This window comes from Bubalus bubalis, chromosome 8 (genome assembly GCF_019923935.1).
Source record: "Bubalus bubalis isolate 160015118507 breed Murrah chromosome 8, NDDB_SH_1, whole genome shotgun sequence".
NCBI lineage: Eukaryota > Metazoa > Chordata > Mammalia > Artiodactyla > Bovidae > Bubalus > Bubalus bubalis.
Window position 1 is genome coordinate 53,557,948 of NC_059164.1, and position 13,862 is coordinate 53,571,809.

General features: G+C 33.7%; 1 protein-coding gene across 14 annotated transcripts in view; it reads right to left on the minus strand.

The window, feature by feature from the left end:
• The window catches only part of FOXP2 (forkhead box P2), a 661,296-nt gene that overhangs the window by 138,376 nt on the left and 509,058 nt on the right, over window positions 1-13,862 (minus strand). For 10 of the 14 annotated variants that reach the window (XM_044946650.2, XM_044946656.2, XM_044946649.2 and 7 more), the window contains one exon: window positions 9,119-9,193. The exons of the other annotated variants lie outside the window; for them this stretch is intronic. In XM_044946650.2, the coding sequence (XP_044802585.1) occupies window positions 9,119-9,193 (75 nt within the window). The remainder of the gene's footprint in view (window positions 1-9,118; window positions 9,194-13,862) is intronic. 14 annotated transcript variants of the gene reach the window in all.

The following is a 13,862-nucleotide window of genomic DNA, read 5'->3' on the forward strand; positions in this document are numbered from 1 at the left end:
GTTGTGGTCCATTTAAAGACTGAATATCAACTAAGACTATTTAAAGACTGTATATCAAGCTTTCTCCATAATGTTTTCCAATTCCCCAGATACATTATGCCCTATCTCGAAAGCCACCTAACTTTTTTTTTTTCTTTCTCTTCTACAACTTAGCTTATTCTATTCTCAATCCCTGGAATGTACTCTATCCTTCTAGTTTGATGAACTTCTGTGTTTTTGTTTTGTTTTTTCCCCCCTCAAAACTTTACCTCAACTAAACCTCTTCCATTTACCCATCCTCAATTCCTTGGTACAATGATTAAACCTCTTTTCACAGTTTGCATTGATTTTTCAGCCCTAAATTATGTATTTTCCAGTTTCATACTGTACACTTTTCAAATGCAGTGATCATTATTTTACTGAAAAATTTTGTAGCATGGTGAGTTATACATAGGATGTGCTTAGTGAATATGTGTTGAATAGAACTGAGTATCAGGGACTATGTAAGAATAATTCCAATTAATACAGACATACAAGATCAAAAGAGTGATCAATGTAGACTACATTGTTGAAAAAGTATTCATGTGGGGTAGTAATTGAGCTGGACTTCATATAACAAGTAGAATCTGATTGGCTGATCAGAAAAAGGAGGAGGTTACAGAGCAATAATAGCACAAGAAAAGGAATAGGGAAAAAAATGGAATATTGAATGTTTGCAAACAGAAAGGAGATATATCAGGCAGAACACAACATTTATTCGTGAAATAATAGAGGATAAGGTAGAGACAGGAAAAGAGCCCAGTGGTAGGGGCACATAATTGCAAGGCTTAGGTTTGTAAAGCTTTATCCAGTGGACACTGGGCAGTCATTAAAAACTATACACAAGTTATGAGGAAAGAGAAAGGAGCAATTATTTATCCTATGATGGTATCAATAAAATAGAGTTTACATGCTAATTAACAATGATAGAATTGATCGTTCCAGACACTTTGTAGGACTTTTCTAGAAGCACAATTTCTCACCAAATTCTTATCTCTGTACTCATTTCTACAGCTTTAAGTAGTCAATTTACAACAAGTGCTATGAATATATTTTACAAGATCAAAGTTGTATGTTAGTCACTTAGTGTTTTCATCTGGTCAATTCAAGCACCCATTCTGAGCTTTGCCTATTTAAGTGGTTTTGATATTTCAATATCAGACTTAAAGTACTATATTGTCCCCCTTTTCTTTATGTTTTAAAGTCAGGATGACTCATTGATCATTTTCAATTATTTTCAACTATTAAGACATAGTATTTGTCTGATGGATAGTAGACAATCTAAAAAGCCAACAAAATTCTATTTAGCAACTGGTCTTGCTTGTGTAGGAAATAAAGGAAAATAAAGAGAAAATGTAAAAGATTAAAACTGGAAGTATTAAGCATATTCTTCTAAAATTAGCAAGTAAATTAGCAATGTTCTTTAAAACTTTAAAAAATAAGTCTTTTTTTTTTTTTTTTTCCCTTTCGTTTCAGCTGAAGTCCTAACAAAAGAACAAAAGCAATAAATCAACAGTCTGGGAATTTGTGATTCACTTTATAACATTTCTGGGAGAATCATTAAAGATCCTTGAATTTTTCTTTCCTAAAACCTCAACTTATAAATAGGATTATCTCATAGATCTTATTGAGATCTTAAAAGAGTCTTTAAGAAATCACAAGTAGTCTGGTAATACGCACAGTAATTTCAAAAGTGATCATGAAACTTATCTGGTTTTTTAAAACCTGTGATCAGTACACGTGATTAGCAAACATTTAGAAAAACTGAATGGTTTCTTTCTTTGACATATATGCAGAATGAAAATTAAAATACACATATGTATAATATTATACATATGAACTGTGGCTCAAGAAAAAGAACTGTCAAACCATCAATAGTTTCCCCTTAATTCAATGACTAATGGAGAGATATAAGGAAAGTCACTTAGATTCTTTAGTTTTCTCAACTGTAAAACAGAGGAGTTGAATTAATAATTCTAAAGGCTCCTTTAAGCTAACGTGTCCTATCAGTCATCACATGGCTGAAATGCACGTTGTGTGGACACCCTCTCCTCTTTATTTTGGCGATGCACTAGGAGGGCATGACCCCTCTAATAAAGCAGAAGGACTACATGCATAATATACAGAAAGACAAGGTCAAACATGCAAAAAAGTATGTTTCCAGCCTCAGTATGTAAAAAAAATATACTTTTCACTCTTAAGAGAGTATGAGATATGCAACTTATAGGTAACATGGACTTAAGGAGAAATAATGATTAAACAACAGTACACATGTTAATTCTTTTATTTCTTTTAATTTTATATCGGTTACTGTTAGGTAGGTAGAATAGGAAAAAGGAGTCCAGAAAGGCAGTGGTTAAAAGACAAAGAAGGGAAAAGCCCACAAGAATAGAATAAAGGAAGGTCCGAGGACTGGAATGAAGATCACAGGTAGAACAAACAGCACTCCTGGCTAGCCCGATTTACACAGGGCAGGTCCAGGGGGAGGAGAAAAAACATAAAAAGAGGAGCCAAAGGGCCAGGTGTCTCTCTGTCTCTCGCTCTCTTTCTCTATCTCTGTCTCTCTCTCTTCTCTTCGCATCTTTGGGTCGGCATGCCCTCACGCCTAGAGGATATATTTTCCTTTATTTTCTAAATAAAACTGAGCTGTAACACGGAGCTGTCCGAGAGCTGTGACACGGTCTGTCCCAGGGCTGTAACGCTGGTCTGTCACTTCAAATTTTTATTGTGATGAGACAGAACCGAGGAAATTACACACTCCCCCAGCAGTTACCTTTGTATTAAGAAAATATTCACTAGGTTTGCATATATAACATTAAGTTCTTAAACCTTTGCACTTACTTGTTTATCAAATTTTGATATTACTTTGCCAACATTCTGTCTCAAATTACACAACCGTATGTGAATTTATGAATCATGCTTACTTTAATAAGAATTTATTTCCAATATATTTACCTGAGACTTCCTTTTCACTGTAGTATCTCTTAAGAATACTCTTAGTAAAAGAGAACTTAAGATCTCTCAAGATCTCTTGAGATTTCTTACTCTCATTCTATACAATCTGTTTTAAGCCCCTCTAAATATTATACACAAAAATTCTAAATTAAAACAAAGATATTATAGTTATCCTGGAGTGTGATGTTACAAGACACTGGATCTGAGTGATAGATCACTTCTGCCAATATTCTCAAATATCCCACACTATCTCTCTTAAGAGAGAACAGGAAGCTCCCTGCTAGAATGATAATGACAACTTCGGGGAAAAGAACTTAGGAACGTAGTTGCAAGAGCTGGAGCATTTCATGCAGTTCCTTAATGTTAAATATGACAGAAGTTCCATCCTGAAAAGCTTAACAGACATTGTATAAGACTTTATTCTTTATTTTATCAGTAGTGTGAATCTATTTGCACCAAATTTATTATCATTCTGATAAGGAATATAATTAACTGAAGTAAACAAGTGCAATTTCATCTTAGTTGTATGGTGCATTATGTGATTATAGCATGACTGAATTCTGGTAATGGTAAGCTTTCTGAACTCCACTGGATAAAGGTTTAAAGTACAGTTTCATGTTTATATTTAAAGTACAGTGTGCAGTTTCAGGTTTATGTTTAAATGCCATTGGGAATCATGTACTGCTTAACTTGACATCCTAAGGATTAAATATATGAAAAATTTATTTATAAATACTTTTATGTAAATATATTGTTGCATGAATGGTGCCAATAATAAAAATGTGATTCTGTAATTTGTCAATACTGTGCATAACTCATTTTACCTAATGAAAATTTAAAATGTAAAAAATTTAACTGCAAAAGAAGAGAAAGAAAAATGAATTGTAAATAGAACTCAATAAAAAAAAATCCTTTTACATAACTGATCTTTTAGATATGTATGTGTATGTGCTCATGGGGTGTGCAAATTTATACACTAGGATGACTTGTTTTTGTGCCTTTCACTGACTATGCTACAATAAGTGATGCAGAACTATACAAGGAACAGAAATACAAGTAATAATATAGAATATACAGTTTATCAATGATGTTAAGAAATATGCAAGAACTATAGAGTGAACTGTTAAAAGTTAATGCATATTATATTTCATATTTGTAGAGACTATCACTAGTAGCTCATTCCAAATAACTAAATGCAAAAGCAAAAATACATTCTGCTTGAATGGGCACCATAAATTCACATTATTGCCACATACATATTCTAGTGTGTGTATCAATTTATTTGATGAAAAATATATTAACAACAACAAAACCAGATAACTAAATAAATAATCCTTTCATCAGCCCCTGATTTCTGCCATACTTATGCTTTGGTGAATCATCAAGGGGAGTAAATTATTCATTATAAATTTCAAAGAAGAGTCTCCATTGAAAAAGCTCTGCCTTGGTCCTTCTTGGAACCAACATCAAGAGAATTCATGGCAGTCTCAAATATTGCAGTAAAATAGAAGGTGAGAGGCAAATTGCTCAAGAGAGGTGTCTAGAATGAACTGAGCTCAGGGAGCTACATCCCAGCTGAGTGAGGTGTGTAAAGATAATTATTAATATCTTGAGTTACACTAGGAAAGAAAAAGATTAATCAAGAAGTTGCATACAAATGTCAGTCAAGGCTTTAAAAACTGAAATCTTTATTCGCTTTCCAATGGAAAACCTAGAATGTTTTTAATAGTAGCTCTAAATACAGTCACTATAATATAGCATATTGGCATTAACAAATCATTTGTAATATAAGTGTTTGAAATATTTGATTATCTTAATTTTATATCAAAGGACTTAGTATAATATCAGTCCTATTGTAACAGGACAAATTACTCAAAATAAACATGATGAATTAACAAATCTGATCTACATTGCTTCAAAATAAATTCAAACTTATACTAACACACATTCACACTAATAACAAGCAGTTACATCTTGCAACATAGGTTTTATAGGAAGGAGTTTCCAAAAAATTTACCACAACATTATCCCATCTGGTTAATTGTCTCCAGCTTGTTAGTTAAAATTATCAACACCACTACTAAGTAGTAATTTATCTCTAATTCTTGGTTAATCTCTGCTAATACATTTATAACAGAAAAGGGAAGAAATTAATTGGTGATAAACTGGCACTCCACATGCATTCCCTAATTCCTTATTTTCATGTGTTCTGGCTGGATACAGACAGCTGATGGTACAATCACTTTTGCTACCATTCTTTTCCCATGATTTTCTTTGACTGCCAGAGGACATCATCTAGGTCCTGTGAGGCAGGGTTCTTTCTCTTTCACTCAGCTTAACAAATCAGAAAACATTTAGATAACTGATTTTTGTGAGTGAAAAAATTAGTGTGTGACTTAAATTAATGAGTATTTTCCACTCAGTAAGCAACATTCCCATCTTGGTCATGGCATAAGTTAATATCCAAAACCTCTTGCTTAGTGTTAATACCAAATATCAATACATATTTAAATTTATGTCAAACAGAATTTCCTCTTTGGTCCAAGCAAGAGTATATTGATGATACCAGGGATACTGACCAAGTCAGACACCTACTGTATACTTTCTGTGTGTTAGTCATTAAGCTAAGTGGTTTTGGGGTTATCAAATGTAAACCTATTACCACTCTATGAGGTAGATACTATCTACCTAATTTTACTATCTGTCCTAATTTTACAGATTGCGAACATAAGGCTAAAAAAAGTCAAGTAATTACCCAGTATTCAATTTAGAAAGCTGATTCCAGAGTCCAAAGGACAAATTATTTGGTACTGGGTAACATTTATGGAAAGCCTAAAAAGAGAGAGAAATTTGGAACAGAAAAAGATTCTTAAAACCATCATTGTCCTCTTTTCCTTAATTTCTCCAATTCACAATTCCCATCAAAATGAAACATTTAGGAGGCAATCATAATAGAGTCAAGATCTGTAGGGGAAAAGACCCGAGGTGGTCAATGTAATTTAATTTGAATGTGATACATAACAGCTAGACCAAGACCAACCAAGTCTAACTTTTAATTTATAGATCCAACAAATTTTGTTCATCAAAATATGCATATGATCCAGTGGTAAAGGTTTTGAAATTAAGACCCCAAAGACAAAGCCGGAGCATTCTGCATAATTGCCTTAACAGTTAGAGCCAACAGGCAGAGTCCTATGTAAAACAGTATTCCTATAGGTGTAAAAACCTGAAGTAAAGACTAACAGTACCATTATCTGCAGGTAGGTGCTAATAAGGGCATTCAGGCAGATGAAGTGTCAACAGGGTCGATCTCTTGAGGAGTGAACTTGGGTTACTACCATGTGGCAGGGAAACCAAAGGTTGTGAAATTTAGGATTGTAGCCAGGGAAAAAAGAAAGGCATCAATACTATTACTAAAGTCTGAAAGAAAAGTAAACTAAAGATTTGCCAGATTAGAGTTAAATATACGCCATTTGAAAAAACTGAGTGTGAAAAGCAAGTATTGATAAGTAACCTCTTGCAGGGAAACTCACTTACTCTCATATTCATGTCTTTTAAAGCCAGAACTCAATGCCTTTCTCTTATAAAATTCAAACTTATAATAAGAATATTAAATTGTTACTCTTAGAATATTAAATGTACAACCTATGGAGCTCAAAGATTTCCTAAAAAAAAAAAAAGGTAGAAACAGTTTAAGATTTACAATTTTTAGGTAGAGGTGATATAAGTAATTGTGGGTACAATTACTACTGCCCAGAATTGCAATGAATTAGGAGAAGGAAATGGCAACCCACTCCAGTGTTCTTGCCTGGAGAATCCCAGGGGCGGGAGAGCCTGGTGGGCTGCCATCTATGGGGTCGCACAGAGTCAGACACGACTGAAGCGACTTAGCAGCAGCGGCAGTAGATGCACATTATACACAGTCTATTAGTGTAATCGCCAGTAATCTCATGGTGTTCAGACTTACTCAAGTACCACCCCAGCATATTAGTAATAATAAAATTTAACAAATACTAAGAGAGAGAGCCATGCTCATCACACAGAAACTGTCAACTACAAATAATAAATAGTCTGTTTTAGTTTGCATCTGGATTTTAAATCACATTAGACAGCCATTTTAGCTCACAAAAAGTTTGCATCTGATATAATCAATAAAGGAAATAAGCCCCTACTTAGTACTGAATGTTTCCCTGGTGCTGTGAAGTCCAGAAGCACCTTTTGCAAAGTCACTCTGTGACTAATCTGAAACATTAAATTTGGTGCACTTTAGGGATGGTAAACACCCGATCCATGCACCGTCATGCTCTTTTTACCCACCAACCACAGAAGACCTCACTAATTTATGCTGGCTTGCTTTCTACCTTGGAGACTAACTATAGTATCAAATACATGGCATAATCTCAGACTCTTGTTCAACACAGTATTCAAGACAGTCATGAACGACGTGGTATAACCCTGGAAAGACTGATACATTGGTGAGCTCACAAACTTGGGCTATAAATTCAGGCTTGCCATTGAGGAACTGCATGGCACTTGTTGGCCATTTATTTAATTTCTCCACAGTTTGTTTCCACTCAGAAAACATTTCAGTGAAAAGATATAGTGCTATAAATTTATGTTTCTGTCAGTAGAATAGAGAATAATTTTTTAAAGGTAGAAGCAGATTTACATAAAGAACAAAATATTATTAGTTAAGCCATCTCACTCTTCAGGCTAAAGAAAACAATTTTTCCATTGAGATTATTTTAGGAAAAAGTGTTACCAATTAGGAATACTGCCTGCTTAACTTTTAATGCAGCATTTTTAAAGTATATTTTTGAATTAATCTTCTTTACTAAGTTAAAATACATAGCTATTTTTGAAGTTTAACTTAAATTTATTTTCTTCAAAACATACAGCAAAAACTTAGAAATTAAGATTATTTTAGTCTTTCACATAAATTTACATAATTTGAGCAAAACTTGCCACTACTTCTTAATTTTTGCTATTCTTCCAAAAGTTATTACTATTATTAGGAGGACAACACTTTAGAATTAAAATGAATGAAACCCTAAACTAGGTAATTTCAGACTATTATAAATCCTAATTTCATATACAAAATTTATTACCAGTCCCCTGCATTCAGTATTTCCATAAAACAGTATGTTGTCACTTTTTTCACTTCTATTTTTGCTTTGCATCTAACATTTTAAAAAATTTTTAAAGATTGCGTATTTTCCACAAAGAATAGCATTCCATGTTAATCTGACACTATTTTTATTGATAGAAATCTTTCTTTTTTTAACCAAGGTATGAAATTAGATATTTCTATTTTATTATTTGGTTATAAGTCTACAATCATAAATTAAGAAATATTACATATATGGTAGTAAAAAATATTTTTTGGGTGAGACAGTTTAGGAATATTCTAGACCATAGAACCTAAAAAACTACATCAATTCTTCAAGAAACAATAAAAAATTCTATAAATGAAAATATATGACTTACATATTTAGAGATTCCTTAGGAATACAGGTAATGTCCATGCTAAATAGAAACATGAAGTTGCTCTATTTAAAAATTCTTGAATGGCCACTTCAGGACTGCTATTCATTTCCAAGGCTAACTGGTATGTGAATTGGGTCACAAAAGCAATTTTCATTGAATATTATAGTCTAAAGAGACAAATTATACTCGGTGACAGAAGATGTAAAAAGAGGCCTTGGCATATTTATATGTTAACTTGCAGAACTCAGAATAGCAAAAATTCCCTAAAATATTTATTGTATTTATCCATAATCTCCATTTATTTTATGCATATCAATAACATCTCATCAAATTATTCCTAAATCTGTTCCAGAAAGCATAGTGGTTCAAGAAAAGTACAGTGGTGAAACAGCCATACACCCTTACATATGTAAAGTAAACTTTAATGTCATCAATTCACAGAAACTGTGATCTATAAGAGATGAAACATAATTGAAGTAAGAATATAAGAGCCAGCAGAAAAAAAACTACATCTGTGCCTTAACATTAGTCATCTCTTGATCATCTTCACGACTATATGGCAGTGGCTAACAGAAAATGACAGACCATCTATTTAGTGGGGTTGGGTCTATGGCCTTATATGTAGTAGCTGAATCTCTAATTGTCCAGTGTAACTTACTGCAAATGTGTTGTGAGGATGCCCATCACCAGAAGAGTGGCCACAGACACATAATTTTGTTTCTGGAAGCAATTCCTAGATTAAACAAAGAGAATCAGGAGTTGGCTTTTTTCCCCCAATCTTATGCTAATAATGTACATTATCATTTAAGAAAATTATTTTGGATTATTATCTTGATAGGTCAACCTAGATAAAACTATCCCACCTTTGTATCACAGCTAATAATAGTATAAATTTTAAAACTAGGAATGATTTGGCAGATGTTAATTTAAATATTTGAACATATGAATTAATCACTAACCAAAAATTATTGATCTACCATGATCTTGACTTAAGAATCTTCTCATTTCTAAGCTAAACTTATAGCCAATGTTAATAAATACTCCCACAACTTTAAATGGTACTATGATTTTAGAGTACGGGTTGCTATTTGTCTTTAAACTTTATCTTTTTCACACAAGCTAACTGTTGACTCGTCAATTACAACCAATATAAATGAACATAAAGCCTGTCTTGTCATGAAATGTGAGAACAATCACAAGAACCTCATTTAATAAACTGTCTAGGCTCTGCATTACTACAACACAAATATTGCCATTAAATATATATTTAAGACTATGGAGCCAAACTCCATAATCTCTGATAAAACCTGTTGAATTATGTCATTTGTATTGAAAACTACTCTATATACTCAAATGAACAGTTTGCATTTTTATCTGTAAAAGTAAAGTGATTATTTATTGATAAATGACATGAAATGTCATTTTTTACTAAGTAGTATTAGACATTTCAAAAGATTTTGTCTGAAGGGCAAAAGGATTACACTGCATTTGAATAGACCATGTGACAACACATCCTTAGACTTCATGTATGATATGAAAGGATGATCCCCATTCGTAAGATACACAAGGGAAATTATAAGTATATCAGAAGAGAAGAAAAGCAAGGAGGAATGTGGTAGGGGTGTCAAGGAGTATTTGTAGTGGTTTGATGCATGTAAATATTACATCTTATAAATAATTCTTTTCAAATACATCTCTGAAGTTCAGGGGCTCTGTTTAAGAAACGGATTGTATATGCTTTACATGAGTATGTGTCATTTTTGTTTCAAGATAAGAGCAACCTTAATTCAAACAGAAAAAAATAAAAATGGCTTCCCAAATATTCTTCTCCTCCAGTTTCCTATGAAGAAGTATGTCACCTGACACTGGCAGATGAGGAAAATATGTTCAAGTTATATTTTGCTGTCAGAATCCAACAAACACGTTTTCATCTAAATTATTTTGTCAACAGCCTTGTAGTACCCTTGCTAACCTTATTTGGCACCAGTGAATAATTAGATACACAGGGGTGTGACTCCAATTGAAGGTGTTGGCATTGTAGCACTCTGTGAAAATATTAACTATGAGGTTAACTCCAATTTTCTCTTCTTTAATTAAATGCACGTGGTACTAATGAGGTAACCTACTGTTCCTTGATAGCACTAATTAGCTAAGAGGAGAGTACACTCTCACACTGCAATTTAAACCTAAAAATAAGGTTGAAATATGCTAATTGCAGGCAATTTAAAACAGTACAAGTTGAAGAACTAGTCATAATAAGAGAAACTGACTGCTTTACAGTTAGGCAGCTGTAACTTTGGTTAAAATCAAAACAAGCCACATGATTTTTGGACTGCTATTTAACAAGGTCATACACATCTGAAAATTAAAAAAAAAAAAAAAAGAAATGCTACTCCATACCACAGAAATGAACCAACTAACAAAAAATGCTCAGATCGACATTTGTCTACCTAAAACCAAAAATGGTTAGAACTCCAAAAGTGCCTCAACACTATTTATATTTAGTGCTGAAAATGAAATTCCATAAGTAAGCAACATCACCTTAAGCTCTTTCAAGAGCACCCAACTTAAACATTGTACTTTGTGTCTCCAACGCAGACAAAACATGTTGGGTGCTGGAGGTTTGCCATTCCGATCACAAGCTCTGAGGGAAGATTTAGAGATGACTAAAAAACAGGACATTTCCAGACCAGATACAAGTATACTGATAAAAATACACAAAAGATGCTATGGAATAAAATGGTGTAGGCACAATTTAAAGGATATAGGTGCCAAAATTATCTGAAGGATTTCATTGTAAGAGGGAGATTTTTGCTCCTTTACTTCTACAGATTGCAGTTATGGGTTTGATTGAGAGCAGCCTGCAGCATCACTGTGAGAATTTTCTCCATTCTCAGCTCAAATGACTCATAAATGTAATTTCAGTAAATCTAAGTATAATCCAAACATATCTTCTTTAATTGTGTCTCAAAAATTTACACAATATGATTTCAACCGATAACCACTGAGGTAACTTTGACAAACAAAATTCTAAAGGACCTTCTGAAGCCATTGCATATTTTTGTTAATCCGAAACTTTGTTTAACCAAAGCAATCATCAGCTGACAGTGCCAAATCATTCCTGTTGCTGGAGATAAAAATACAGCAAATAAAAATGATACTGTCATTAATCTATCCTTGGAGATAAAAGAGAGAGGACTGTCCCACAGTATGGACTTGCAGTGACACTTCTGTGCAGTCATTTTGCATCCAAATTATAAGTTTAAACAATCAAAAGAGTTGAACAAGCAATAAAAAGTCAAAAATCAAAATTTGTAAAAAGAGAAAGTCAACTTAATCTTATGTTTACTGAAGAACAATACCTTGGAAAAAAGTAAACCGTTTGAAAGGTCAAGTCTTTTAAGTAACTCCCAATTAGTAACTCCAGGAGTTAAAAGGATGTGAGAGTAAACTGCACTGCCATTAGCCCATCGTCACGTCTTGCCAAAAAGCTTGGTTGAAGAAACTGCTTTGAAAAAAACCCACCAAGCTTCTCCTGGCTGTCCTAGAGCTCTCTACAACAGAAGGAGACAGAATGTTGGCAAGAGATGCTAATCAACCTCCAACCAACTATGCTTGAACAGATCCATGAGGTTGCAGGTCTGTAAAAGGGTAGCAAGGCAAATGAAATCATACAGTCATTGGAGGCAACCTGACATGGTCCAGCAAATCACAGGGAAACACAATATGAATGGATGTTTTAAGTGTTTGCATCTGTTTCAGATAAGCACCAAAGAACATTTTAAGAGTGAAAAGGCCATGACAATGTACTGGAATGGGCTTTCAACATTAACTTCAGAGGAAATCTATTCTTCCATTAAATATGGATCATTGCAATTTTCCGTTAAAACAATAAAGAGTAAATCGTTCTGTGTTGGAAATGAGAGCACTGGGTCTGGAGACAGTCTTCTAGGGTTCAGATCCTGACTCAACACTTATTAGGAGTGTGACCTTGAGTAAGTTACTTAGCTCTCCTTCCTCTCTGTCCAGCTTCCCAGGTGGCTCTAGTAGTAAAGAACATGTCTGCCAATGCAGGAGACATAGAGATGCTGGTTTGTTCCCTGAGTCAGGAAGATCCCCTGGAGAAGGACATGGCAACCCACTCCAGTATTCTTGCCTGGAGAACCCTGTGGACAGAGGAGCCTGGCAGGCTGTTGTCCTTAGGGTTGCAAAGAGTCGGACATGACTATGAAGCATACTTAGCACATATGCATACCTTTCTGTCCAGAAAGGGAATAGTAAATAACAAGGTTCTAAGGTTGTTAAATACACTGATTTATAAAGTACTTAGAACACTGCTAGTATCCATATGCTTAATGTCTCTTAGTTATGTACTTATTACTATTTATTAGCTATCATTATTGCTTCAGAATATTCAATTTTTTTCAAATAAAAAATTATTAAAGTTCTACTGTATATAAAAAACACTGTAAAGGATGCAAAATTTCCCAAGACATTCTATCTGCATTCAAATAGCTTTCCATTACTATTAGACTTCATGATATAAATCAAAGTATCTTCCATATAAATAAAAAATATTAAAAAGAAAGAAAAAAAATCACTATAAAAAAAAAATACTTGTTTCTCCTTAGAAACCTGGTGTGGCAAAGCAAAAAGTTAATATGAGAGTGTTTGCATTCAGTGACAAAGTTAAGTGACTTCTAAGAAATAATATAATTTCTACAAAGTTGATGATGGCATATTTTTCTTAGAAAAACAGGCAAGTATTATAAGTTGATTTTTCCTAACAAATGAACATACTTTTTTTTTTATGGTAGCTTTCTTTTTCTTTTTTTAATTTTTTAACTTTACAATATTGTATTGGTTTTGCCATATATCAACATGAATCTGCCACAGGTATACACATGTTCCCCATGCTGAACCCTCCTCCCTCCTCCCTCCCCATACCATCCCTCTGGGTTGTCCCAGTGCACTAGTCCCAAGCATCCAGTATCGTGCATCGAACCTGGACTGGCAACTCATTTCATATATGATATTATACATGTTTCAATGCCATTCTCCTAAATCATCCCACCCTCTCCCTCTCCCACAGAGTCCAAAAGACTGTTCTATACATCAGTGTCTCTTTTGCTGCCTCGTATACAGGGTTATTGTTACCATCTTTCTAAATTCCATATATATATACACGTTAGTATGCTATATTTGTGTTTTTCTTTCTGGCTTACTTCACTCTGTATAATAGGCTCAAGTTTCATCCACCTCATTAGAACTGATTCAAATGTATTCTTTTTTAATGGCTGAGTAATATTCCATTGTGTATATGTACCACAGCTTTCTTATCCATTCATCTGCTGATGGACATCTAGGTTGCTTCCATGTCCTGGCTATTATAAACAGTGCTG